Here is a 25,980-nt window from a genome sequence, read left to right on the forward strand (position 1 = left end):
AAATAACAAATATGTGTTAAGTTGAATGTGATTTCTAAAAGTAGTTAAGCCCTTTAAACAATATTCTTGAACCCAATAGAATCCTGTAAGAATTAAAGTTTATACTGTAAGATATGGTTGTCATTTATATATATATTAAATTATTTAAATTCCGATGTGATTTAAGCTGTATTTAATAGTGGATACAATTCTGATTTGTTTATAAATTTTAATACATCCTAATACATAAAATACAATTTAAAGGTGTAAATTATAATAATATCGACTTTTATTTTAATTAAACTAGATTACACAAATTATGAAAAGGAAATTAGAAGAAGAAACTGTAAATTTAATTGGAAGGTCGGCCGCTGAGAGGAGTTTAGATCGTTTCTATAATAGGCAACGAACAGAGTTGAAAAAAATAAAGAGCAATAAGGATGAAAGCACTTCGATGTTCGATTTTAATAAGGTTGTACCTTTTCCGGAAGTCACTAAGCCTGAAAAGGACTCCAAAGCCGAGTCGGAGCCTAAGGTGAAATCGGAGCCTGTGAAGAGAAAGCTGAAGGAGGTATTGTCGGATTTAAGCAAGAAGCACATACCAAACAGAAATAAGTTTGCGAAGAGTGTGTCACTTTTGGCGAAGCTCGCGAACTCCTTTTTCAAGGAATCGTATAAAACTGAACCTGAAGTGACGTATGTGGACTTCCTTTCAGTTTTCTCCGCCGTTAACGATGCGTTCGTCAAGGAGTTCTCTGGGACAGTGCCCAAGGACTGTTTTGATGAGAAAGCGGCGCTAGTCGCCCTAACTGAGGTTATCGACTACGTCATAGAATCGCAGTCGGCTCACGCTGCCGTTAGCCCGGAATCGGAATGTGCAAAGAAGGAGTCGAGTGACGCTAGGTGCAAATCAGAATCGGAGGCGCCCTCGGAACCTGCAGAGCTCAATTTGAACTCAGGAGAGCTCCTGTTTCTCAAGTTGCTCAAAATGAGCTTCGGGTACCCATCGTCCCTGTGGTACGAAAATGACCCCTTCGCCTTCCACAACACTGTGAACACGCTGAGGCGCTTTTTCGAGGACTTTCTGGAGGATACGAAGACCGGCTTTGTCCTCAGGGACGTCGCCAGAGTTAACAGCGACCCCTTTGAGCTCCCGACCAGGGACGAACTCTTGTCACTGCAGCTCAAGGCGTTCGTCAGGACTCTGGGAGTTGTGTTCTGTTTTTTTGAATTCCCGTGGTCTAAATCGTCTTTAGTGCCTCTTTTCGGCCTTGTTTACCTCAAGAGGTATGTTTCTATTTGGAATTGCCCATCTCCACTTCTACCTATGATTACACATACATATATTTACACACAGATGCACCATTTATATAATATTGTGTGTAGGCACGTGTTTGAGGAGGCTGATCAATCGCGCATCTCAACTTGGCAGTCACACATCAACGCCAACAAGAGCAAAGGTGCTAAAAGTAAGTCTACCTTTGGCACTTATCTGTCTGTTCAATCCGTTATTTTTATCCATTCAGACGTACAACCATACTTACACCCATACATACGCCCATACTTTCAGACATTTATCAGTATTTAATTATCACCTTACCTCTCGTTACTAATTGATTTTTCAGCCATTACCGTTCAATCGATTGGTGAGTCCTCATTTGAAGTCCGCGACGGCAGGGATGAAAAGGTCACGAGCGTCCACGGCTCGCAGGTTTGGACTGACCGTCAACTGCGTCTTTAAATGTATTGCACATATTTACACGAGTAGATTTACATAAACGCAACCATATGTGTAAATCCACATAAACGTAACCATATGTGTAAATCCACATAAACGTAACCATACGTGTAAATACACATAAACATACGCATAAGAGCAAGTAACTTGTGCAAATCTGCATACTACATTGAAGTGGTCGTGTGTGATTAACATGTTAATACGGCCGGGTTACCCTGAGTGGTGATGCCAGGCGTGTTAAATGTTAAACGGCTGAATCAAATCACTAATAAGCCCATTTAGTAATTGAATTCACAGAATCCAATCGATGGAATTGGTTAAAAAGGGGTGAGGTTCATTTCGGGAAATGGCTGACAGCGTTGCGATAGTCTATAGGGACCGCGGGTAGTACTTCTTCACGATGTCAGTCTTAATCTTTTTGAGCATGTCCTCGGGGAAGGTGCGGAGGAGCTCCCAGCAGATGTCCAGGGATTGCTCTATCGTCCTCCGCTCGTACTGGCCCTGCCTCAGGAACTTGTTCTCGAAGTTGTCCGTGAACTCCAGGTATAGCAGGTCCTCAGACGAGAGCGCCTCCTCTCCTATCACCGCCTTCATCGCCCTCGTGTCCTGGCCGATCGCGTAGTCGGAGTAGAGCTGGTCGCTCACGCTCGGGTGGTCCTCGCGCGTCAAGTCGGCGCCGATGCCCGACTTCATGAGCCTGCTGAGGCTCGGGAGCACGTTGATCGGCGGGTAGATGCCCTTGTTGTGCAGCGTCCTGTCCACGAAGATCTGGCCCTCCGTGATGTACCCCGTCAGGTCCGGAATCGGGTGTGTGATGTCGTCGTTGGGCATCGTGAGGATTGGGAACTGCGTGATGCTTCCGTTGGAGCCCGTGATCCTGCCCGCCCTCTCGTAGAGGCTCGCGAGGTCCGTGTACATGTACCCCGGGTAGCCTCTCCGCCCGGGCACCTCCTCCCTGGCCGCGGAGACCTCTCTGAGCGCGTCAGCGTACGAGGACATGTCCGTCAGGATGACGAAGACGTTCATCTCCCGGTCGAAGGCCAGGTACTCCGCCGCCGTGTACGCGTACCTCGGCGTGATGATGCGCTCCACTGCCGGGTCGTTGGCCAGGTTCAGGAAGAGCACCACCCTCGACATCGACCCGTTCTGCTCAAAGTCCTGTCTGAAGAAGTTGGCCGTCTCCAGATTAACGCCCATTGCTGCGAACACCACTGCAAAGTTGTCCGGGTGCCTGTCCACGACGTCCTTCCCCTCGACCAGACGCGCCTGCCTGCAAATCTGGGCTCCTATCTCGTTGTGCGGAAGACCGGCTGCGCTGAAGAGCGGAATCTTCTGTCCCAGCACTATGGAATTCATCACGTCGATCGTGGAAATGCCAGTTTCCAGAATCTCCCGAGGGTGCATCCTGCAAATTGGATTTATGGGATATCCGTTGACGTCGACGTAGTCGTCGGCCAAAATTGAGGGTCCGGAATCAATTGTGGCTCCGCTTCCGTTGAAAACACGGCCTAGCATATCCTCCGATACCGACATCTTCAGGGTTTCCCCCGTCATATCGACTGTGCAAGATTTATTGTCTATGCCGGAAGTTCCCTCAAACACCTGTACGACGGCAACGTCCCCTTTCACCTCGAGAATCTGGCCTCTCCGGGTAGACCCATCTCCCATATTTATTCTTACAATTTCAGAATAACGAGGCAACCTTATTTTGTCCAATATCACCAAGGGTCCCTTGACACCTGTGATTGTGCGATATCTTAAGCTTGGCTCAAAACAAAAATCAGTTTTAGCGGCCTTGGCCATTTCACTATAAGCTTGTTCAGAACTTAAAACGGATTTATCCATTTTTAAAATAGGAAAAAAGAATATTCAGTGAGTATTTGAGTGTGTCCCCGGGGCCTTAATGGGGAGTGACGTATCGAGAAAAGTGCTAGCAGAAACCAACGTAACTATTTATGTCTGTTTAAATAAGTTGTAAATGTATACTAGTATTTATAATCTTGAATAGATATTTCAGAAAATTTTTTGAAGCCACCATTCACTTGCTTCAATACAATTTTCACGATTTGTTGCGAATACGCACTCGATTTAACTTAGAATGTCCTTGCGACTCAACAGGTTTCTAGAGGAAGCTTGCTGGCCGTTGTTTATAAAAGACCACCTTTATGCTTGTGTCATATAAGCAATGCCTGGCTTGGCTTGCCCTTTCACTCACTTTACTCTGCATTGAGTCTTCCAATTGCCTGGACATTTCTGACCCACGGGGATCTATTCAAGAAGATCCCTATGTGGAGCAAACCGGCGTAAATGAAGGGCCAGGGCCGCCTTCGGACCCGCCCCCTCCGGTCGGATTTGCAACCGATAAATCTGCTTCAAGATCCGTTTTCAAGAGTATGTTTAACTACCTGTTTGGTTTAGACTATCCATACCATCAATTCACGCCGCCCAAAGAAGAAGAAAGGATAGAAATACCGCAGTCGCTGTACACGAAGAAGAAAGTGGATCTTGACGTTCTCGATTTCACGGATATCGACGACGATAAGCTAAATAAACTATTGTACGATGTTTTACTCGATTATCACCCCGGGCATTTCACGCAATACAAATCCGAATGGGGACACACGGTTCTGACCAAGGACGGTCAAATACCGCTCACCGGAGATGCAATCCATTTCGACATTTTCGATGGATACCTGCCCATGGGTATAACATTCAACGATTTGCGCGTCCTCTTCCTATACACAATCCAGGAGGGCTTCTACCTATACAAAGTTAAGTTCGGCGACATGGTCGTCACACTCAGACCGGATTTAGAGAACGTCACGGTGCACCTATTCGAGAACTACGGCGGTCTTATGATCATCCGCATCCTTTTCTTCATCGAGGGCATGTTCGAGAAGCACGAATACATCGAAACTGGACGTAAAACTCGGCTGTTCAAAAAAATGTCTGGCAGAAGTATCACACCGCCAATGCCAAAGTTCCCAGCCGACCAGGAAGTAACGGAGGAAATGATTCTGCAATGGATGAAAGAGAGATATAGGGGCATAGCCAAGTCCAATCCCCCTATCGTTGAAGAACTTGTAAATTATAAGATCGTTTTCACGCGATAGTGTATAATATTGTTCTTTGCTAGCGCGTACGTGCTTGGTAAATTCGTATATCTTAGCATAGTTACAGGGTCCGGGCGTCGTCTCCGGGCCTTTTAACCTGTTATAGGTCCGTGTGTGCGGACTTCGGGCAACTGCACTTCACATGTGTCGCACGTGCAGTGAGACCTGGGACCCGAGTATATACACATGACATTAGGTATGAAGTAAGTAAATATTCGCGTACGTGTATAAATATTAAATTTAACTCAGGAATGAAAACTTCCTGGCCTGTCTCCTCTTCACTTCCTGCTTCCTCACGAAATCGAGTGTGGCCTTCTCACAATCGACGGCCCACTTCGCTATTCGCTTCCGCACGTGGACGTTGGGCTTCGAGCTACACCAGCAATTTTCAATCAGTTTCAACCTGGAAGTTCGCGGTTCAGACAGCGGCTGGTAGGTGCAGTCCTGCTCTTTCTCCTTGGGCAAGGTCAGGAGATCCAGTTTTTTCTTGTAACTGTGGCACTCCATGACCGTTTTTTTGAGCGATTCGACGAGTATTTTTTCCTTCTGCACCTGGGACGCTGTGGTTTTTCTGAACAACGCCTTCAATTTCTTGTACTTCTCCTCCAGCCCCTCCCACGTTCCCTCCTCCTCTTCCAGCTCTTCCAGACCCGGCACTTCAAACCCGTCTCCAAATAGAGACTCTGTCGTGACCTCTCCTAATAGAGGCACTTCTACACCGAGTCCGTATTCGGGTACTTGAACACCCTCTCCGTATTCAAATAATTGAACATCGCCGCCAATTCCTGGTACTTCTGCGCCTAGTCCTAATCGAGGCACTTCTAAACCGACTCCTAATCGAGGCGTTTCTACACCGACTCCTAATCGAGGCGTTTCTACACCGACTCCTAATCGAGGCACTTCTAAACCGAGTCCGTATTCGGGTACTTGAACACCCTCTCCTAATCGAGGCGTTTCTACACCGAGTCCTAATCGAGGCGTTTCTACACGTCCTCCGTATTCAGGCTGCACGGACTTCAGTTCGTTTTTGAGCGTTTCAAATTGTCGGTTGATCTGGTCATTCAGCTCCCATTCTCGCCTGCTCAGGCTCTCCACCATCGTGTTCATCTTGTCGGTCAGCGTCGCCACTATTTTACTGTTCTCCTCCCTCAGCTCGAACAGAGTAGCGTTGTTTTTCTCGGACAACAAGTTGAGCGTGCTTCTGTTTTCCTCCCTGAGTGTGTTCAACACCGTATCGTTTTGGTGCCTCAGCGTCAGGATCAGGTTGTTGATCTGCTGCTGATCCTTCTTCGACTTTTCCAGAGACGTGACCGCGGTCTTCAGCGTCGACAGCTCTTCCAGGAGGGCCTTTTTAAACGTTTCGTCCATATTTTCGCTCTGCTGCTGATCCTTCTTCGACTTTTCCAGAGACGTGACCGCGGTCTTCAGCGTCGACAGCTCTTCCAGGAGGGCCTTTTTAAACGTTTCGTCCATATTTTCGCTCTGTTCCTGCTCCCTCTGATCCTGCTGTCCTTCCTCTCTCAGCCTCGTGAGCTCCTTTTGGCGCTCCAGCGCCATATCATGCTGTAGGCGCTTCGCTTCAGTTGCCACTTCCTTGCTGTGTTTCAGCTCAACTTCCATGGCCTTGACCTTCAGGTCTATTTCTGACATGTAGCTCTTCATCTTAGCCATGTGTGTGTTCTCTCTTTCCATTGATGCCTGCAATTCCTCCTTAAGGGTCTTCTCATTCTCCGTCTGTTTGTTTATCGTTTTCTTCAGCTCCTCGTTCTCCATGATTGTATCTTTGACTTGTGCCTTTGTTTTCTCGAGCTCCTCCTCTAGGTCTTTTATCGTTTTGTCTTTTACTTCCAACTCCGTTTTGAGCGATTTGTTATCGTCCGTAACCTTTTCAAATTCCTCGCTCTTCCATGATTTCTCCTGCTCCTTCTCCTTTATTATGTTCTTAAGGTCCTCCTCCTGTGCCTTATAGAATTCCGCCATCTTTTCGTCCTTTTCCATCATCAGCATGGACCTTATTTTCAACTTCTTATTCAGCAATTTGATTTTTTCCCTGAGGATTCTCATTTTTGGTAAGTACTCGGTCTTGCTTGCCATATGCTCAAACTCGTTCAGCTTAATACACTTTTCGTTATAGTCTTCCAGCATTGCGTGGTAGTCGAAATACTTGTCCATGTTTCCGTCCTTGAGTTTCTTCGGGTTAAACTTGTACGAGATCATTTTTGAGAGGTCTGATACCACCATGTTCATCTGGCGCTCCGTTGCGTACAGTTTCCTCTTCAGTTTGACAATTTTAATTTCAGCCATTGATTCTAGTCTTAACTTCCTATTAGTGTCAGGCATTACTTGTAGGCGTTCTATTTTATCCTGCAATTGTGACAGTGATTCCGTTTTCAATTCCACCAACTCTTCCAACACTTTGTTTCTCATGTTGAGCTCGTTTATTGTGTACCTCATTTTCTGGTTTGCTTCTTGTGCTGCCATCAAGCTCTTACACAGTTCTCTGTATGTTTTTTCGAGCGTCGAGTAGCGTGATTCTGTCTTTGTTTTGTTGATTTCCAGTTCCTCCTCCAGCTTTGATACCTTTTTCTCCGATGCCAAAAGTCTTAGGTTAAGTTCCTTGTTTTCTTCCTCGTATGTTGAGAGTCTTTGCTTGTATAATCCTTCTCTTGATAATAGTAGGGTGGTGTTCAGTTTTAGGAGTGTAACTCGGTCGAGTAGCAGCACACAGCGTGCCTCTACTGAGGTTTCGGACATTATATCGTACATTGGGTCATAGTCTGAATCTTCGTCGGGTATTTCCTGAACATCTTGAAAATCTTCATCTTGAAAATCATCGACTACTGATTTGAAATCGTTTTCTTGTTCGGATTCGTCAGAATCGATGATATCGACGGTTTCGGGTTCGTCGATGTTTTCTTTGTCGTAGTTGGCCATGTGTTGTTTGCAAATTTACTGTTTGATAGCGCTATGCGAGAACACTTGGTATAAAATACAAATTTTATTTTTATGAAAGTTATATAGTTGAAACGTGTGGATTCCAACACACCCCAAGCCCAATGTGTTAACTAAATTATAGATCTAAATATCATGTAAAGGTGTAATTTTTGCCAGAAAATTACATAAATCCTCCATCTCCCATATCATTTTCGTAATCGAGCTGTATTTTTTAAATTCCTTTTAAACTTACAGATTCCAGTGGGTCCTTGTCTATGCTTGCGTTGTTTTTGACATCCTTGGGGTGATCGGGCTCCTCTGGGTATCTCATCGCCTATGTTTCAATTATATTACAATGTGTAATATATATTGTCCCTTTTGCTCCTATTTATTACAATGTATGTCCTTACCTGGATTGCGTTTGAGTGGAGCTTCAGGCAGAACTGTATACGCTTGTGAAACGCTCTCATCGGCTCATAACTCTTGTAGAGGTCCACGTTGACCTGCAAATCCATGTTTCAGTGTGACTTTTTATTTTTATCTCAGTTGATTACCTTCGACTGCACATATTGGTTCTCATGGTCTATCAGCGCCTCTATTATCCCATCGTGGATTGCTTTAGCTATTATGTTCTCCGTTTGTTCCACTGATTTGATTCCCAGTTTATTCGCCACGTTCGACTGTTTGTTTTATTATTATGTTGTTTGCTTACTAGGTTTATTTTAGAGTATGCCACGTTTATTTTCCTAAGTCCGCACTTTATTACATTGTCTCTCAGCCTTGATATCAAAAACATTGTATCGTCCTTTAGGAACGTTCCGGAATACTTTTCACATAATTGTGAAAATGTGTTCAAATCTCCGTTAGTTACAGCCTATGTTGTGTGACTTAATCAAATGTTTTGTAATAAAATATCTGATGTTAACACACTCACACATTCATACACATATACACACTCACACATTCATACACATATGAACCTAATTATCAATTTCTCTTACCAGCACTACTGACTCGTATGGAGCAAGGTCTCTCCTCATGGTCGGATTTGTGAATACGTTTTTACTAGGTATATCGCACATCAGCAATCCAACAATTACTGACATCTTCGTCGCCTGCACGTGCTTATTAACTCACTTTTAGGCTCACCATTAACTTAAATCCGTATGCTGTTTTATCGTTCTGAGGTGCCTTTCTGAGCGATTGCATCAGCTTCGAGTACGCTTCGCTGTATTCCAGCTGTACCGACAATACTTTTCCTGTGTTATTGTTTTATCTCTTTTTTAACTCACCGTAATAGTATAGGTATCTTGCGTACTGTGCGTTTGAACTGAGATACTCCGGGAACGTGGTCTTGCAGATCTACAAAATCGTTGTTATAATCATAATTATGTCAATTTTTAAACTGTTATCTATCCGGGCATGTTCTTTACTAAATATCTGATCTGTGGCATGTTTCTTACAAATTTAAACGCCGACGGGTATAGTTTATAGTGAATTAGGTTCCTCAGAATACAGTTGAATGTGACTGCTTGAGTCATTGGATCGTGATGCAGGCACGCCTTCCTATGTGCGACCATGAGCAGCCTGAACTCTAAATTAGTTCCCCTTCAGCTAACCTTCTGGCGTCCTTGAACCTTCCTCCCAGTTCAAAACTTCTCGAGTAGTAGAAGTATATCTGCACATCAGCGTTGACTGGTGGCACTTTACCTTTGCTCCCAAGTAGTCCATTATCCTCTTGTTGAAACTCAACATGAGATTTGCCAAAGCATCCGCCAGGTTCATGGCCTATTGAATATTTAATTTTTGTGGAACTGGAGGGTTTCTTGTGAAGTGAGTAAGACACACGTGCCACTTGACTACCTAAATTACCTTCTCGTATTCTCCCGTGTCGATCAGATATATCAGCGCCAGCGTGCAGAGCATCACCTTCGTCTCCGGGAGTTGGGAATCCCTGCAGATGTACTCCTGGATCTCCAAAAATGTCGACGTTGTGTACTGGAACCTCGCCGGTTCAAGATGAGGCTTCGAAGATTCGCCTTCCTGGGCCGACTTTGTGGAAGGTTGGGTCTCCGGAGGTATTTGTGGAATCAAATGTTCCGGGAGCGAGTTGTAGGCGTTTTCGGCCACCTGACATGGGTTTGCACCGTACGCATACTCCTTGAGCAGGGATCTCAAAAACGGGACCGAACTTCCGGGATGTGCTTTGAGGAGGGTCCTCAAACTCTTGTAATGTCGCATCAATCTTATCACAAATCTTGATTCAGAGCGCGCCACGGCTGCTTCAAGCATTGATATGCACTGGGATACCAAATCCTTAAATGCATCCGATGGCAACTGAACCCCTACGTTGTCTAAGTCTGCCATTATCTAAAAAAGTAACTGCATAATTTAATATTTTATTTTTGCGCTGCTATGGAACTGGACTCGAATATTTGGCCAGAGTGGCTCAAAGTATGGGACTGTGAATATAGAAAAAAATTTTATGTAAATTATGATGCTCGATTCTACACAAATAAAGCACACAGGTACAATATTTTTTATAAAACGAATTGGAAAGAGCTTGAGCTAGAAATTAGGGGCAATTGTCTGTTTGGTTATGACAAAAATGGGTATGATAGGGGAACGGAAAGTGGGCCCGTTATGGGTTGGCTGCTCGAGCATGTGAATTTTAACATTGGAATCCCTACACATTTGCTTTCTCTCCCTAGCAATTTAAAATTAACGAGTTTAGATGACTCCACGATTATATATATTCACGAAAACGACGGTATTTTTATAGTTATTTCATAAATATTTTCAGAGCCGGATCTGGCCTTCTTGGCCATATTCTGCCCCTCGGACGAAGAAACGAACGAGCTTTTGGGACGTTTAAAACAATGCAGTTTAACATTCTTTAAGTCGTCGGTTGGGAAGAGGCTGTTTAACGTCCAGCCGGCGGTTCTCGCGCTCCGCGAGAAGGCTGAAATAACGACGAACATGGCTTTAAACAGGCTGGAGTCGCTCAAGTACGAGCATGACTTCATGAAGAGGCAACAGGAAGCCTTGAAGCTGGACAACACGCTGCTGGCCACCCAGTCGAGCGTCAACAGTCAGCTGTATTCGGAGAGTATTCAGCTGCACGTCCAGGAAAATTCACACCTCAAAAACGAGCTCGAGATGGCGCTGAAGGAGATAAGCCTGAGGGACGAAACCATCAGCAAACTTAAGCGCGAGCTCGCCAACGTCAAGCAGACAGCGGCGGAAACGCAGGAGTCGGTAGAAGAGTTGCGCAGTCAGCTCAATTCGACAAACACGGCGCTGGACGAGGCGAACATGATCCCGGACAGGAAACTGAGAGCGCTGTACACGAAGAAGGCGAAGCAGGTCAGCCTGCTGTCACTGGAGCTTCTATCCGCAAGGTTAGTTTTCCCACGTCATTCAGAAACACAGGTTCGACAACTCTAAGCTTGTCGCCAGATACCACTCACTCAAGGGGGAAATGAAGAACGAGGTACTGCATTAAACACATTCAAATGCCTTTTAGCTGGATAAAATTCACGACATGGTAGAGGCGGACTACATCTACTCCTTTCTGAAGCTGTGGATTTTGTGCAACGAACTGAAGGTACGCCTTATGAATTTAACCTATTTTAGGTTGAATACTATGAAAATTTGCCTGACCTCACCTTCGACGAGCGAAACAAGTTATTAGAAAAGTTTGTCCCATTACATAATAGTGCACGCAGTTTAGCTTTGTTTAAACGTACCTTAAATTTAAAACGACAAAGCTTATATTATAACGTAGGATTGAAAAGACTCAGTTGCAACTTAATATTTCAATGACAATTGCAAGAGCAATGTACATATCGTATCGTACTCAGATTTTTGACCAGGTGCTGAACTCGTTCGTGGACAACAGATTCGGCACTTTCAAAGCATCGCATAGCCTAATGAACTCGGTACGTTAAGCAATGCCACGGTAATCAACGCTTAGGCCTTTGAGAAGATTTCGTGGGTTTTCCAGCCTGAGGCTGGAGAGGTTGACTCGCCGGGACCAGTGTGGATCAACAACGTGAAGATGACGAGGCTGATGGAAAACACGCTCTACAACAACGGCGGCAGCGTGTGGTACAACCGGGTCTCATTTGCGTCCGCGCTGAGGCCGGTGGTCACGTACGACCAGGACGAGAAGAGCGACCTCGAGGTCAAGAAGAGGCTCTACTGCCTCCTGGATCAGAACAACCAGCTCAGGCAGAAGCTGAGGTCGCTGAGTAAGCAGATCGGAAGCGACTACCACTGGAAATCGATTTGGAAGCGGACTCAGCTCAAGAGGAAGCCGAGTGCCGCCAAATAAGTGTACACTGAATGTAACTGGCACTAATGTACTGAGCCCTGCTGCCGTATTAACGTTTCACTGAATGCCGACTGGTTTGTGCCACCCATGGTGACTGTGTGAGTGCTTGCGGCACTCACGGGTATCTATCGTGTAAAGTGATATTGAATAGATTATAGTACATAACGTATGAGTCTAATCAGTCTCAAATGTATAGTTATAGCAACTTTAACTAGGTGAATAGGTAAACTTCATGTGTCTCAATAGCCTATTTTGCTTTGTGTATTACAATAGCTACATTCAATCGGTTGCGGAAAGAGCCTGCGTAATGCTTAAGTAATTGAACGCAGTGTGCGTCTTCGTTTACTGTATTGACATGGTTGATCAAGAGTGAGTTTAAACAATCGGTATGCAGTCTTCTTGAGACTTGGTGTGAGTGTAGTTGTGCTTAAAATGCGGTGCACGTTGACTTCCATAGCCGACGAAGTTAGAAAATATCCGCTGCCGGTGCGCTTGTTAAGTCTGAGATGCGTCCCGTGCAACTGAAACTTTCCCCCGATTTACAAAACGACTGATAAGATCGATATCAGGAGCAGTGCCGAGATCGTTGGGATGAGGGCAGAATCGGGTTTCGACGGCTTTTCGGGATCTTCCTTCGGCGGCGCCTGGCGAATGCGTCTCCTCGGCCGCTCGGGGCTGTCCGGCGGCGATGGCGTGTGCAGGGACGACGAAGACTCCGAGGCGTCGGACCCGTAGTGCGTCGATGGCGGCGTCGGCGACGGAGTTCTCTCTGTGGACGCTATACTCGGCGCCGGCGTGGGCGGTGGCACGAACGTGATTTCTTCTGACGACCACGACTCGGAGGTTGACCTGGAGATCGAGGACTGACTTGGTGCTTCCTTCAGCTGTGAAAGCGAGTACGATCCGCGCAGCTCGAGCTCCTTGTCGATGTCGCTCGTGCTCTTGTACTTCTTGCTGCGCGACAGGTTTAGTTGGTTGAAGTCGTCGTCAGAGTCGGTGTCCGCGTCCGTCTGCCTGTAGGGCGGGAGTGGTGTTTTGGGCCTCGGGTACGGGTCCTTGGGCTCCCTGAATGCCCGCGGGTCGTAGTGGCTGAAGGATATCGCCCTTCTCCTTCTCGGCTGCGCTCCGTCCAGCGACGACTTGACTGACATCAGGTCGTAGGGGAAGGAGAGGTACTCAATCGAGTTGGTCAGCGTCGCAGCCTCGTCGTAAAAATCCTCGTCGTGCAGCTTGGCGATCAGGCGGAGTGTTTCCTCGTCGTCCGTCGGGTCGAAGTCGGGTGAGCCGTACTTCGAGTACAGCTTCTCCTTGAAGCCTCGGTCCACTGTTCTCTCTCTTGCGCTCTCGTCCTCAGAGCTCGTGTCCCTCGGCGTTTGCACTTCGAGCGGTTTTTTAACTGCCTCCGAGTCTTGCGTTTCTTGCTTCGTTTTCTCTCCCTCCGACAATTGCATCTCGAGCTGCTTTCTCATTTCTTGGGACAGTGGCACTTCTATGTGCTGGAGCCCATGCTTGGTCAGGAACACCATATCCTTCATGATCTCCGAATAGTCGTGCCTTGATATCGAATGCCACCACCCGTACTTCCAGAGGTAGTATAAGTCGTCGTGTCCCAGGTACGTGTCTCTGACCCTGAAGTGCAACAACTTCGGGCGTTTCGGGTAGAAGTAGAGCCAGGCGTTTGCAAAGTACTTGTCGAGTCCTGGGTACGTCCATATTTCCTGCGTTCCTTCTCTTATCGCCATGACGTCGTAGTTTTTCCTGCATGAAATCAAGAGGTATTCTATACCGTTCGACGTCGAGGGGATGGCACTCACGACCTTTTTGTCCACGTTAATCAGGTTCAGCACCTGGTTCCTCCTCGTCTGCAGAACGTAGATCCTGTCCTTCGCGTCGGTCTCGTCTCCTTCCTCCCAGCCTCTGGAGCGCTTCAGGAAGACTGTGAAGTAGAAGGGGTACTGGAAGTTAAAGTTGATCCTCGCCATCAGCGGCCCTCCCTCGACGAAGAAGTCCACGCTCGACGCGAAGATCTCCGGGTCTTCAGACTCCCAGATAATCTCTCCTGCGTATTTCACCCGTGTCACTCTGTACTGGTCCTTCGGGATGTACTTGATGTACGGGTCTTCGAACGACCTCGACTTTATGTCGAACTGCTTGTAGTTGTACGTCTTCAGGTCCAGTTCCGCAGGTATCGGCCTGTCGCTGTTGTCCTTCAGCTCCGGCACTGACTCTGTGTACTGCTCCTCCGTCACCTCCTTCCATTGTCCCTTAACGAGCTTGAAGAAGATGTTGTTGACCTGGAAGTTGTCGTCTGCTATGAACAGGTGCACCAGGTGCGGCGCCTCTCCCTTAAAGTATGCCACTGCTGATATGCATTTCTGTGAGGGCTCCGTCGCCTTCCATATCGACCTTGTGTTGTCGTATACGAACTTGACCTTGTGTCCTCTCGAGGGCGAGTATATGTACATGTTCGCCTCCTTTTTCGTGATTTTTTCCACTTCGTAATTCGGGTTTTCGTTGTGGAACCTCAGGTTTATTCCGAAGGTCGACCTCGTCGGCACTGATCCCCTCAGTTCCTTTAGGAACTCAATGTACTCGACCTGCGGGATCATCTTCCATCCTTCTTCGATTCTCCTGTAGAAGCTCAAGTTGCCCGTTCCTCGTTCTCGGATTCTGAGTGCAACTGGGATCTCCAGTTCGTAGATCACTGACGACTCTCTGAAGTGGTTTTCGACGCTCTCCCAGATGACCACGTCTCCGTCCACTACTTTGTTGATCGCCACGTCTTCATTCCTCTTGCACAGCTCGTAATCCAGCTCGTCGATTCTTCTTCTTACGCACGAGACTACATCAAACCTTGTGGCTGAGGAGATATCGTATGTTTCTAGGTCCACTGGCGCCGTGCCTATTGAGGAGAGGTCCGTGTCGTCCACTATGCCTCCCAGAACACACACGCCCAGTATTTTTAAAAGTGTTATCAGGTACTTCATTGCTCAATTATTTCGGTACTGTAAAAAAAGTTTAAATAAGATCTGATTAACCTATTAAATTTTTTATTATCTATGGGGAGATCGAGTTTACAGATCAACTAAAAATAACCAGATCTGTTAAAATCTTTGCCTTCGGCCGTGTTATTCTCCGGGCCTTCCTCTAGATGTTGGCTCTATTTACTCTTCGTACCGGTACACTTTCCGCAACACACCGCACTTTGTCCACCCACCCCTTCTCCCGGTCCTCGGATCAACTCGTGTAATCCTGGAGATCTTTGTCATACTTTCACGTCATTATCTTTTTACAGTTCCGCGTGATAGGTCTTAACTTAGATCTGGCTGGATTCCATGAATTTATTCAAACTGTGCAGTACCAATCTCTCTAAACTTCATTTCGTATCTCCTCATCCCGTAAATTCCAACATGTCACACTCTCGACTTAAATATTGGCAAAACACGCGATATTTCCTCTCTTCTTCGCAGCAGTATCATATCTGCGATCCAGGTTATGTTCCTTATTTCCTGCTCCTTGAGCTTGACCCAGGCGTAGAAGATTCCAAAGTGTAACTGCTGTTCAAAGCTCATTTCGCACAGGTGCACGCTCTCTGCGTAGAACAGGTCCTCCAGTGACTTTTCCGTGCCGTCGTACCTCGACGCTCTGGATTCGGACTAAAAATTATTGTAAGTTTAGTGCCATTTTATATCTACTTGGGATGTTGCATATTCTGTGTTCTACTTGCTTCTAAATTCATCGTATCTGTGTTATCTGCTGCTATCTGCTCTACCTAATCCATAAAATCGACTATATAGATAACCAACGTGGTAGTTAGACTTCGATGACTCATAGAGCTCCGCGTACTTCGGGTATGGCACCAATGCCGCTTGAACTGTAGATTCGTTGAATGCTTTGCAGAGTTTGTCCGTGCCGTACGGGTACAGGTACCCAATCGAGGGGTACAGCTTGTTCCTGTCGTGAAGTGCCGTCGCCTGCGTCATGTTAAGGCAGTTGAGCGTGAGTGAAAGTGCCTTGAAATCCGCTTCGGTCTTCAGAATGTGGCCCATAACCTCGGCTGTGGTCCCTCCCAGCGAGACTGAGAAGTTGTAGAAGTCCTCCAGCCACATCTTCTTCAGGCTGGCCTTCATGACCGCGATGTTCGCTGCGTCCAGCGTCTTCAGCGTTTTATCTATGCTACTGCTGGAGCCCCTGGTGTACGTAACTGTTGGCAGATACCTTTCAAAATACGGCCCTGGGTGTTTTATGTGATTTTTATCAAAGTACCTATTGGTGTGTCGCACAGTATTATCCTGTACAGTTCCTCGGCCGACTGGCCTATTTCCGAGTTTATTAGCGCCTTAATTCCTCTGAACCATCCTATCGGATCAATTCTGTCCATCAGCTCGTCCGGATCCGTTTTATTCAGCAATCCCTGGAGGAGGGCAATTAAATTGTCGATCATCTTCTCCCGCCTATAAATGGGTGTCATCTGACTCCAGACGCATACTTACGCTATGAAGTCCAAAAATAACGCCAAGTCTCCGTCCGACTGCTGCCTCAGGTACCTAAACGGGCATTTTTCGTGTGTGTTGTGCTTACGCGTAGTCGGAAGCCAGTTTCTCCCTGCAGCGCCGCGATATGAGCTTAGTCGTTATCTGCGCCTGCTCGTCGATAAATGCTGAATTGTAATCCGTCGCCTCCAGGACCGTCCGCAGGTCCTCCAGCGTTTCGGCGACGCCCATCTTCTTGTAGTCCATGGGCGACAGGAACGAGGACCGGTAGCCCCGCACGATGCCTTCCAGGTACCCGTAGTTTACGTTAAACGTGCACAGCTCCATTTACGCGCGAAACATGTACAATGTGAATTTACATAAAATTAATTCTGGTTAGTACTGCTTACATGGTGCCTGTCTGAACAGGTGGTTGATCCAGCGGTACCTTCTCCAGTTTTTGGCGAACTTGGTTGCGATCAGGCGGTCCGCCACGATGTGCGAGAGGTGGAGCTCGTCCTTCGCCTCCCTGATCGTGTTGATGTCCAGCTCTATCGAGGAGAACGACTTGATCCTGTTCGAGAGCATCTGGATCTGGTGCGTCGAGAGGTCCCAGAAGGGCCTGAATATCTCCAGGTCCACGATGGCCCTGCTGATGTGCCGCTCAGTCGTGCTCAGGATGATGCGCTCCCACGTGCCTCTGCGGTAGCCGCTCTTGAACTGCAGGAGGATGTAGGCCAGCATGATGACCTCGATTCTGAAGAGCAGGTTGACGAAGATGATGAGCAGGAGCAGGATTAGCACGATTGTCGTCACCGAGTAGTTCTTCCAGGAGAACATGTTCAGGAACTTTTCGAAGCGCATGTTGTACAGGTTAATCTTGTAGTTCGCCATGACGATCTGGTCCTTCACCTTCTTCAGGGTCGCGATGAGTCCGATTTTGCTGTCGTGTTTCGTGTTGTCATCAGAGTCGTGCTCGTAGTCCGACAGGTGCTGCTCGTCTATGTACTTGCCCTTCTTCGCCATCCTCTTGAGGTAGATCGTCGATATGTAGTTTACGATCTTCCCCTTTTTCTTCTTTCCCTTTTTCGGCTCTATCTCCAGCTCGTTTGTGTCATAGGACTTTCTCATCATGTTCAGTATTTCTTCGTCGCTGTCCTCGATGTCGAACGGGTTCATTGACGTCGTCTTAAGCTCGTCCATGTCGTCGTCCGTCACCAGGTCATCTCTGTTCGTCGAGCCCAGGTCCGACTCGACGAGGACGTCGGAGTCCTCCACGTACTGGTTCGAGTACGACTTTTCCATGTTCCCTTCTCTCATCGTCATCAGTGACGAGTCCGACTCTGCTTCGCTCGACACTTCCGACTCGTACTCGTACTTCTGCGACGAGTCGAACATGAGTCTGTTCATCGTGTGCACCAGCGACAGGTTCTCTGCTCGCGATATTTTCTTGTATACCTTCAGTCTGTCTCCCCGCAGGAAGCACCTTCTCCGCTTCTGCAGCTTAACTTCAACCCAGTCTTCTCCTTTTACTATTTTACATGTTGCTCTTCGCTTGGGCGCTGTTTCCGTCACCGTCGGCCCCTTCAGCTGCTCCGGCTCCTGTATGCCCATGACCGTGTTTATCGTCAGCCAGAACATCCCTACCAGCAGCTTTCCCAGGTCCACGACGATGCACACTGGCAGCACGAACAGTATAACGAAGACCGTCTCAAGCAGTCTTCTCAACTTCGACTTAGAAGCGTCACCTACGAATTGTTATAGTCTGTATAAGTGCTTCTAGCCAACTAGCAGAGTATATACTAGCTGTGTATATACTAATTATCTGTGTATGTACTAAATATGTCAGTGTGTACTAACTACCTGTGTGTGTACTACCTGGGTATATAATGTGTATGTACTACCTAGCTGATGGCACTCACCTATACTCGAGTCCGTAGACGCCTGGGATAGGGTCGAGTACGAGCTTCTGTCCGTGTCCAGCTTATCCTCAGGCTGATACAGGCTCTTCAGGTAGCTTAATAGCTTCGCGATCTTCGTGTTGTGCACTTTCGGTTCTGTCGGCTCCTTCGACAGCGAGTGCAGTCTCGGCACCTGCCTATCGTTTGATTCTTGTTGCGATCTCTTGAGCTGCAGCTTCGTGTACGGCTGCTGCTGTAAGAACACTTCTTCCTGAGGGCCCTGCGTGTTCACGTGCGAGCTGTCCGACCTCAGTTCCAGCATGCTCTCGTCCGCGCCCGAGTTCCTCTGCGTCGTCGACCTCGAGGCGTCATCCTCCTCGATCGTCGGCACTCTGTTCAGGTTCATCAGGGAGGCTATGAGGTTGTTCTCCGCCTTGCCGATGACTGGCGAGACTCCGATGCTGTGCAGGTCCGGCTTCGGGAACTTGGACTTCGGGCGCAGCGGCGAAGTCTCCGGGTCGTCGAGAAGCGAGTGGCCTGCGTCCGAGGTGACCGACATCTTGCTGCTCGCTGCCTTCCTCGCCTCCTTGAACCTCTTCAACAGCTGCAGCCTTCTCGGCATGTTCTGTCCCTGCTCCGCCTTCTTGTTCGAGACGAGGGTGCTCAGGTACTTTTGCATGTCCGAGTTGTCCTGCTTCTGGTTCCTTCTCCGCTCCCTCATGTCTCTGAACCTGTCCATCATTCCTCTTATTTTTCCCTTCCTCATGTACAGCCTTGCTACGTTCTCGTCGGGCACTATTGTCATTTCCAGACTCTCAGTGTTTTCTTCTCTTCCTGTGTCCTCTATTTTCGTCACTCCCTCGTGGTTCATCGTTGCTCCTTCTTCCGTGTCAGCGCTCTTCCTCTCCTCCGGGTGCTCTTGCTCTCCGTCTGCTGTCTCTTCTGAGGCCACTACTTCTGCTCCAAAGTTCTTTACCTGTGCGTTCGACGCCTTCGAGCTCACGCACGAGCCCAGGCTGCTCACGCTAGCGTTGTCTTCCTCGGGTGTGGTCTTCGGCTTGACGTTCATGCTGTTCATGTTGCTGAAGTATTCCGACGCCACTGTCGACGAGAAGTTCCTCTTCAGCACGTACTCCGAGCTCTTTTCCTTCGCCGTCAGCAGCCACTTTCTCCTTCTCACGAAGCTCATCGAGTTCGGCTCATTCGTGTATGGCGAGTTCCAGTTTTTTGCGTACATCCAGCCCTCCGAGTCCGTGTTCTCGTTGACCACCAGTCTTATCACGTGCTTGCTCAGGTCCACTGATATGAACTTCCCGTCCTCCGTCGAGAAGATTCCTCGCTCGTAGAAGCGCAGGTTAAGCTTCGAGAACTTTCCGAAGAGGATCCTCCTTTCGTTTTCGTACATGGTGTCCGTCTTCGGCTTCTGCGTCTTGCTCTCCTCCTTCGACTTCGGGTCCACCACTCCTGTCGACTCCAGCGTCAGCCTGCACATAAGCTTGTTTCTGTGCAGCAGGTGCAGCAGCTGGTGGTTCGAGATTCCTCCGAAGAAGGTCAGGTAGAGCATGTACATGAAGAAGTAGGCTGTGAACTTAACGTTTGCCCAGAATGGCACGTGCCTGTACGGCGGCGTGTTGTAGTAGATGTCGTGGTAGCCCTTGATGATTGAGAGTCCGTCGCCCTGGACGCTGTCGAAGAGCGAGACTCCCATCTCGTTGATGAACATGATGCTCAGGTACGACATGATTATTCCTCGGTGCTTACACGTCTCCAGCCTCGTGCCTTTGTACCTCGTGATCTCTATCGAGTCGTTAAGCAGGTGCTTCGACGTTATCATCGGCAGGCTGTTCAGGTGCACTGAGATCCTCTTCTCGAATTCCACGTAATTCTCATCCGCCTCGTTTTCCTTGTCCTGCGTCTCGTTCTGTTTACTTTCGGTCGCCTGGTTATTCTCCTCGGAACCCGTGATCTGTATTGCGTTCGCTGCTGAGAACGGGTTCGTTATCACATCAGGGAGCTCTGAGGTTTCCGCGTCTATCTTACTCTCGTGCGGGTAGAGCGACTTATTCGGGTGCATCTTCTTGGTCGACGTGTACTGGAACGTCCTCGATGATATCTCCACCTTCGTCACCATGTCCGGGTCCACCACCTGTGCGTTCTTCTCCAGGAAGCTCGGCTTCTTCGAGCAGAGGATGCACGAGGTCTTCGGGATGAGCAGGAAGGGGTGTATTAGCCTCTTGGGCAGTATTGCGATGAGTATTGGGAACTTCAGCAGGAACACGAAGGTCAGGTCTATGAAGCTCGGGTGCGTGCACATGATGTACACTATCAGCGGGAGAAGGAATATGATGAGCATCCTGTTCGGGAATATTCCAAAGACCACGATGAAGTACAGCATCGCCATGAACGAGGAGATTCTGTTTCTGAACTCCAGCACCGACTTTAGTGCGTGCACTATGTCTTTGAAGACTACGAACGACTGCCGTGCTCTCTTTATGTTCGATATCAGCATCTGTATGCCCGCTGTGATCGTTGACCTCGTTGCGTTCGCCATGTACTCCTTCGGCGAGCCGTACGATATCGTCACCGGGTCCAGGTAGTTTCCCAGGTGCTTCGGGACAATCACTGAGACCTCCACGAACCCTCTGTCGTTCGATATCGTGTTCGCCGTCGACTTCTTCAGCACTGTCGACTCCGGCTTGTACGTGCTTATGTCCACTCTCCTGTAGCTTAGTGGGTTAAGTGTCTCCAGCAGCTTGATCATGCACGTCTTCACTGGCGCAGGGTCCCTCGAGGCGAAGTCCACGTCTCTGATGCTCGCCGTGCCCATGTACACGTCGAAGTCTCCGAAGAAGTGCAGCCACACCACCTCCTGTGCTGTGTTTTTGTACACTGGCACGTATAGTGACGCGTCTTTGTACACGATTGTTCTTTTCTCCGCCACCTGCTTCTTCTCCATGTCCTGGTTCGGGTTCAGGTTCAGCAGCCTCGTCAGCACGTTCTGCGAGTCCTCGTCGTACAGGTTCGACATCGAGTTTGCCACGCTTGCGCTCGAGGACATCACCGAGTTGACTGGCATCGACTCGTGTGCGTCCTCCGTTATTGGCCCTATTGACGCTATTCTCTTGTAGTTGACTCCGTACATGTCCTGGTTCAGGTTCGACCTCTCTCTGCTTATTGAGTAACAGCTCCTGTCGTCTGAGGCCAGCCTCGTTATGCCGTAATCTGTGTTCTTGTTTACGTAGTAGCTCAGCGTCGAGTGCGTGTCGTCTTCTCTGAGTGCTCCCGTCGGCGTCGAAGTTGTGTTTTCCGACTCGTATCTGTATAGCTGAATTATGTAGAAGCTGCTGTTGAACTCCACTGCGACGTATATTCTAGCGTTCGGCAGCATTGGGAACTCAAACACTCTGTGTATATCTATTTTTATGTATGTGAACGAGGCCAGCGGCGGCTTCGAGTTCTCGTCCTTCGACAGATTCGGCATATAGTCCAGCGCCATCAGGAACCAGGGCAGTTTAAACTGCTGAAACCTTCTGCTCGATGGGTTTTTGTAGATCAGGTTGTACAGCGACCCGTATCTCGAGGTGTATATCAGTGCAATCACCCAGTCCTAAAGATTTTTTAAGCTTCAACAACTTACCGATGCTATCTTATGATTCGTCGTCGCGAACCACAGGCAATCGTGCGCTTCTATGTTTATATTCTTGTTTTCCAGGATCGAGGACGTTACTTCGCCGAATATCGAGTCCAGGTTGTCCACGTACTTTATATTCAGGTCTGGTTTATCGATCAGGAACTTGTTGAGCGTCTCCGTGCCGCTTACTGGTTTCTTGTAGTTTTTGAACTGGATCTTCCATCTGTACAGTCCGTTGTTTATATCTTGGTCTGCTGAAACAATTGCTCCCGTTAGTATCCAACTATTTGAGGCCAATTTTAACAAATTGTGTAGGTTATGGGCGTCAAACTTGTCAAATGAGGGAAGCTTCGTGAAGGTATACAGTCTTTCGTTGTGTAATACCACATATCTCTTTTTATACCTCTTCGTATGCAGCGTTCTTCTGTACAACCATTGTTGCATAGTAAAATTACATTCTTTCGGTAACCATGGTAAATCAGGCTTCGCCAGCGCCTGAGTATGCGAATTATTTGGTTCCATCACTACTAATATACAAGTTATAACTACATTTTATGAACAGTGCTTACTGGGCGCTCGTGTCGCCACCATATACACATCATCACATGTTCGGAGTGCTAATCCTATATTATTTGTACATACGGGGAGCCACTGATTAAATTTAATTCTAAAATAGTACACTTAAGTCTCATTTTCATTTTTCATGAGATCTGTTAAAATTGTCCCTATTGTATCCAATTTGGACTTCAGAATGTTCAGGTTTTCGTTGTGATATTGTACACGCAATATTTTGAAGGCTTCTATGCAGCTATAGTATTTTTGTGTTTTAGGATCGAAATATTTGGCGTCTTCGCCAGTTACGGCACATTTGGGCCGATCTCTCCTAGGCTTTAGCTTATCTTCCCTGGCCTTCACATAGTAGTCCGGCAATTTGCCGGTTGTAAACATATACAGTTCTAGTGGCTTCTCCTCCACGTGCGGCGCTATTGCTTCTACTGGGTTGCCATCTTTATCTAGTTGGTTCGGGTTTACGACCGAGAGCAACGAGTTCCAGCTGATCCAGATGTCATAATGGCCTTTGTAGGTGAATCTTTTGGTTTCAGTGTACTTTTTCTTTTCATCCTCCTACGGGTTTGTGTTTATTTGGCGTTTTCTGGACTTACCCATGCTTGAAGGCTCTGTAAGGACTTGCGGTTCGCCTCTTCCGTTCTTTTCGCCTGCTCGATCAGCTCCTCCTGAGTATACTTCCTAGGCTCACGAACTTTGGCTTTTCTGTTATCTGAAACTTTCTTCTGAAAGGAGATTAGAGGTGTAAATGGAATTTATGTGACCGTCTGGCTTTGTTTACAAACCTCCGATATATGTGCTTACCTTCTTAGTTTTTCTGGTATTGACTAGTTCCTTAATTGCCTCTGTCTTCTGCTTTGTTGTAGCACGCCTCTCTCTTATAAAGTCTAAGCAGGAATGTTTCAGAATATATCACGAACCTTCCGGTGTGTATGCAGCTTTAATGGGTGAACTGGTTGGCTTCTTTGTTTGCACTGTGGAAGGAGCCTAGGAATTTTGATATGCTTTCAAACCTACTTTCTTTCTTGATAAAGCCTGCAACGTCCTCTTGTTTGCCAGAAGCATCGGGTCAACGTACGCCCCAAACTTCTTCTTCTTCTTGGTCTCCTTAAGATGCGATTCGTCAACCTCCTCCTCTTCCTGAAGTACTAGTCGTCAATAACTCCAGAAATTACCTCTTCCTCGGGGTCGTCAAAGTCAGAATCGGTGGAGTAGGCGTACTGCTCCTCACCCTCACTGCAGTTGTAATCATCGTCCACTTCATCCTCCTCCCAGGTCGAATGACCCCAAAATTGCTGATCCTTTTCAAGTTCTTCGCCGACTAGCTGATTAAACCTACGATATTGAAAATATGGTTGACTCAACTAACTTTTTGCCTCGATTCTCCCTTTTGGGCAACTCAAGCGCTATTCCTACCTTCGATTCATCAAATGATTCCTCATCAGACGAATCATATGAAGAAGATTCTTCAGCGCTATCCTCGTCACTGGTCGTATGATCTGATGAACTCATTTTATGTGTATTGAGTTTATCATCATATGTTTATTAAGTTTATAAATTCTTAAGCTAGATCATTTTAATTTTATATTAGTTTATGAATGATATTAATACTGCCATAACATTAAAAGTTTGGTAAATGACACCACATGAGATTTGCCAATCTGGGATACGAATTTAAAAGTTTGGAAACAAATGTGTAAAAAATAGGTGTAAAATAGTTTAAATGGTCGTATACTAAATTAATATATAAAATTCATTGCACTGTGTTAGGTTTTATGGTTGATTCTAACCCATGTATAGTATGCAAATCGGAATAATAGACTCAGTTGTCCCAAGATGTAAGTATAGCTCATGAAACCCGGGTTGATAAGAGGTTTTAGAAGCTATACAGCTCTCAATCACCCAAATTGTAGCAAAGAAACGCTAACACATAGTTATGTAAAGAATCATAACGAGTGGTTAACCCTGTTGAATTACCTCAAATACCTGGTTAAGCACCCGAGAGAGTGTAAATTTGATAGATGTGTTAACATACTGATCAACATAGGCGATAGAATCCTGCAGTACAATAAAAGGTCAGATGCGTTAGTCGGTCAGACGACGAGATGGGAGTGGAACATGGGCCTGTTGAGACAAATCGATGAGAGGCAAGATTCACATCAAGTGACGGAAGACTTCGGGCCGTCCTCACTGCTGAATTTAATTAGAATACTCTCAGACCTGCGCCTGTACCATACAATAAACAGCTATAAGTTCAATGAAGATAGTAAACTTATCGATAAAATTAAGAATAATACTGCCCATAGTAACGCCACGGAGAGTAAACAAAAGTCGTATAGGTTTTTTAGTGACCTAGTGGAAGATGTGGACCCCAAGTCATTTAAGCTCAACGACTCAAAGTTTAAGGCTGGGAAGGTAGGACCACTCAGATACGACACGAATCAGCTGATGGTGTATCCGAAAATCTTAACGAGCCCACTGTGCTTTGAACTCACAGGAGTGAACCTGCTGGAGGAGCTGGAAAAAATGGATTCCGAGGAGCTGGGGGACGGCCCGGGCACAGCTAGGAGTAAATTCGCCTACTTCATCAACGCGGTAACGACGCAGTTCCTGGACCAGCTGCTCATCCTGGTCTCAAACTCGAACTTCACGGAGTCTAAGCTGTGCATACTGTCAATGTATCTGTCGGTGATGATTTACGGGCCTAAGCTGCGCAACGGCAGCGTGAGTAAAATAGACTACAGGGTTGAGCAGTCGCTGTACAGAATCCTCGACCACATCTGTAAGGCTGTGAGGATAAGCGGAAACGAACTCAGCTTCAGGTACGTTGGCGCCACGCTAACACTCTGTAGATCCCTGGCGTACTTGGCGAACTCGTGCAAGCACAGGGCAGGGCTGATGAAGTTCGTGGCCGAGAAGCTGATCGGCCACAGCGGCCCAGTCGGGGAACACTATCTGGAGAACTTCTGCTTCTCCTTCAGCAGGAGCTACTACGAGGACGACGAGCTCTACCGCAAGCTGGCCTCGATGGTCAACGAGCAGGCCGACTGTCTGAGCCCGGTGGTGACCTCGAACCTGATCTTCAGCTTCCTGAGGGTGGGCAAGCTCGAGTTGGTTAAGGAGCGCCTGTTCGAAAAGCTGCTGTCGTTTAACGGTTTGTTTACGCCCAGACATAGATGTTCAGACAAGGAGCTCAGCAGGTGCGGCGTGGGCCTGCTGGAGACCATGCGAAGGCTCCTTCAGGGGCACCGGGAACTGGAGGGCCTGCTGGGCCGCATAAATAATTTAGCTGTGAAATAAGTTGCTACA

General features: G+C 47.3%; 12 protein-coding genes across 12 annotated transcripts; 4 read left to right on the plus strand and 8 right to left on the minus strand.

Annotated features, from left to right (window-relative positions):
* Window positions 1-298: 298 nt before the first annotated feature.
* TOT_040000472 (conserved hypothetical protein) lies at window positions 299-1,720 on the plus strand (the record flags this gene model as incomplete). Its single annotated transcript, XM_009694102.1, has 3 exons — window positions 299-1,266; window positions 1,366-1,448; window positions 1,605-1,720. The coding sequence occupies 3 exons, from the start codon at window positions 299-301 to the stop codon at window positions 1,718-1,720; spliced, it is 1,167 nt and encodes a 388-aa protein (XP_009692397.1).
* Window positions 1,721-2,086: 366 nt separating this feature from the next.
* Window positions 2,087-3,562, minus strand: TOT_040000473 (vacuolar ATP synthase subunit beta; the record flags this gene model as incomplete). Its single annotated transcript, XM_009694103.1, has 1 exon — window positions 2,087-3,562. One exon carries the CDS (start codon window positions 3,560-3,562, stop codon window positions 2,087-2,089), a length of 1,476 nt encoding a protein of 491 aa, XP_009692398.1.
* A 320-nt stretch (window positions 3,563-3,882) lies between these two features.
* Window positions 3,883-4,830, plus strand: TOT_040000474 (conserved hypothetical protein; the record flags this gene model as incomplete). The annotated part of the gene is made up of 1 exon (XM_009694104.1): window positions 3,883-4,830. One exon carries the CDS (start codon window positions 3,883-3,885, stop codon window positions 4,828-4,830), a length of 948 nt encoding a protein of 315 aa, XP_009692399.1.
* Window positions 4,831-5,070: 240 nt separating this feature from the next.
* On the minus strand, window positions 5,071-7,764 carry TOT_040000475 (uncharacterized protein; the record flags this gene model as incomplete). The annotated part of the gene is made up of 1 exon (XM_009694105.1): window positions 5,071-7,764. One exon carries the CDS (start codon window positions 7,762-7,764, stop codon window positions 5,071-5,073), a length of 2,694 nt encoding a protein of 897 aa, XP_009692400.1.
* Window positions 7,765-7,945: 181 nt separating this feature from the next.
* Window positions 7,946-10,131, minus strand: TOT_040000476 (uncharacterized protein; the record flags this gene model as incomplete). Its single annotated transcript, XM_009694106.1, has 12 exons — window positions 7,946-7,987; window positions 8,018-8,098; window positions 8,175-8,267; window positions 8,319-8,444; window positions 8,477-8,638; window positions 8,766-8,879; window positions 8,914-9,023; window positions 9,057-9,126; window positions 9,228-9,330; window positions 9,384-9,442; window positions 9,475-9,552; window positions 9,637-10,131. 12 exons carry the CDS (start codon window positions 10,129-10,131, stop codon window positions 7,946-7,948), a joined length of 1,533 nt encoding a protein of 510 aa, XP_009692401.1.
* A 48-nt stretch (window positions 10,132-10,179) lies between these two features.
* TOT_040000477 (conserved hypothetical protein) lies at window positions 10,180-12,100 on the plus strand (the record flags this gene model as incomplete). Its single annotated transcript, XM_009694107.1, has 7 exons — window positions 10,180-10,534; window positions 10,568-11,165; window positions 11,197-11,257; window positions 11,291-11,371; window positions 11,401-11,462; window positions 11,552-11,705; window positions 11,741-12,100. The coding sequence occupies 7 exons, from the start codon at window positions 10,180-10,182 to the stop codon at window positions 12,098-12,100; spliced, it is 1,671 nt and encodes a 556-aa protein (XP_009692402.1).
* A 539-nt stretch (window positions 12,101-12,639) lies between these two features.
* On the minus strand, window positions 12,640-15,087 carry TOT_040000478 (uncharacterized protein; the record flags this gene model as incomplete). Its single annotated transcript, XM_009694108.1, has 1 exon — window positions 12,640-15,087. The coding sequence occupies one exon, from the start codon at window positions 15,085-15,087 to the stop codon at window positions 12,640-12,642; it is 2,448 nt and encodes an 815-aa protein (XP_009692403.1).
* Window positions 15,088-15,264: 177 nt separating this feature from the next.
* TOT_040000479 (hypothetical protein) lies at window positions 15,265-15,369 on the minus strand (the record flags this gene model as incomplete). Its single annotated transcript, XM_009694109.1, has 1 exon — window positions 15,265-15,369. The coding sequence occupies one exon, from the start codon at window positions 15,367-15,369 to the stop codon at window positions 15,265-15,267; it is 105 nt and encodes a 34-aa protein (XP_009692404.1).
* Window positions 15,370-15,513: 144 nt separating this feature from the next.
* On the minus strand, window positions 15,514-16,920 carry TOT_040000480 (vacuolar ATP synthase; the record flags this gene model as incomplete). The annotated part of the gene is made up of 5 exons (XM_009694110.1): window positions 15,514-15,756; window positions 15,907-16,366; window positions 16,399-16,554; window positions 16,594-16,647; window positions 16,682-16,920. 5 exons carry the CDS (start codon window positions 16,918-16,920, stop codon window positions 15,514-15,516), a joined length of 1,152 nt encoding a protein of 383 aa, XP_009692405.1.
* A 48-nt stretch (window positions 16,921-16,968) lies between these two features.
* TOT_040000481 (conserved hypothetical protein) lies at window positions 16,969-22,626 on the minus strand (the record flags this gene model as incomplete). Its single annotated transcript, XM_009694111.1, has 3 exons — window positions 16,969-18,320; window positions 18,501-22,080; window positions 22,111-22,626. 3 exons carry the CDS (start codon window positions 22,624-22,626, stop codon window positions 16,969-16,971), a joined length of 5,448 nt encoding a protein of 1,815 aa, XP_009692406.1.
* Window positions 22,627-22,785: 159 nt separating this feature from the next.
* On the minus strand, window positions 22,786-24,183 carry TOT_040000482 (uncharacterized protein; the record flags this gene model as incomplete). The annotated part of the gene is made up of 7 exons (XM_009694112.1): window positions 22,786-23,229; window positions 23,268-23,396; window positions 23,476-23,558; window positions 23,592-23,658; window positions 23,689-23,811; window positions 23,847-24,006; window positions 24,041-24,183. The coding sequence occupies 7 exons, from the start codon at window positions 24,181-24,183 to the stop codon at window positions 22,786-22,788; spliced, it is 1,149 nt and encodes a 382-aa protein (XP_009692407.1).
* A 339-nt stretch (window positions 24,184-24,522) lies between these two features.
* Window positions 24,523-25,971, plus strand: TOT_040000483 (conserved hypothetical protein; the record flags this gene model as incomplete). Its single annotated transcript, XM_009694113.1, has 1 exon — window positions 24,523-25,971. One exon carries the CDS (start codon window positions 24,523-24,525, stop codon window positions 25,969-25,971), a length of 1,449 nt encoding a protein of 482 aa, XP_009692408.1.
* Between the last annotated feature and the right edge of the window lie 9 nt (window positions 25,972-25,980).

This window comes from Theileria orientalis, chromosome 4, assembly GCF_000740895.1.
Source record: "Theileria orientalis strain Shintoku DNA, chromosome 4, complete genome".
In the NCBI taxonomy this organism is placed as follows: domain Eukaryota; phylum Apicomplexa; class Aconoidasida; order Piroplasmida; family Theileriidae; genus Theileria; species Theileria orientalis.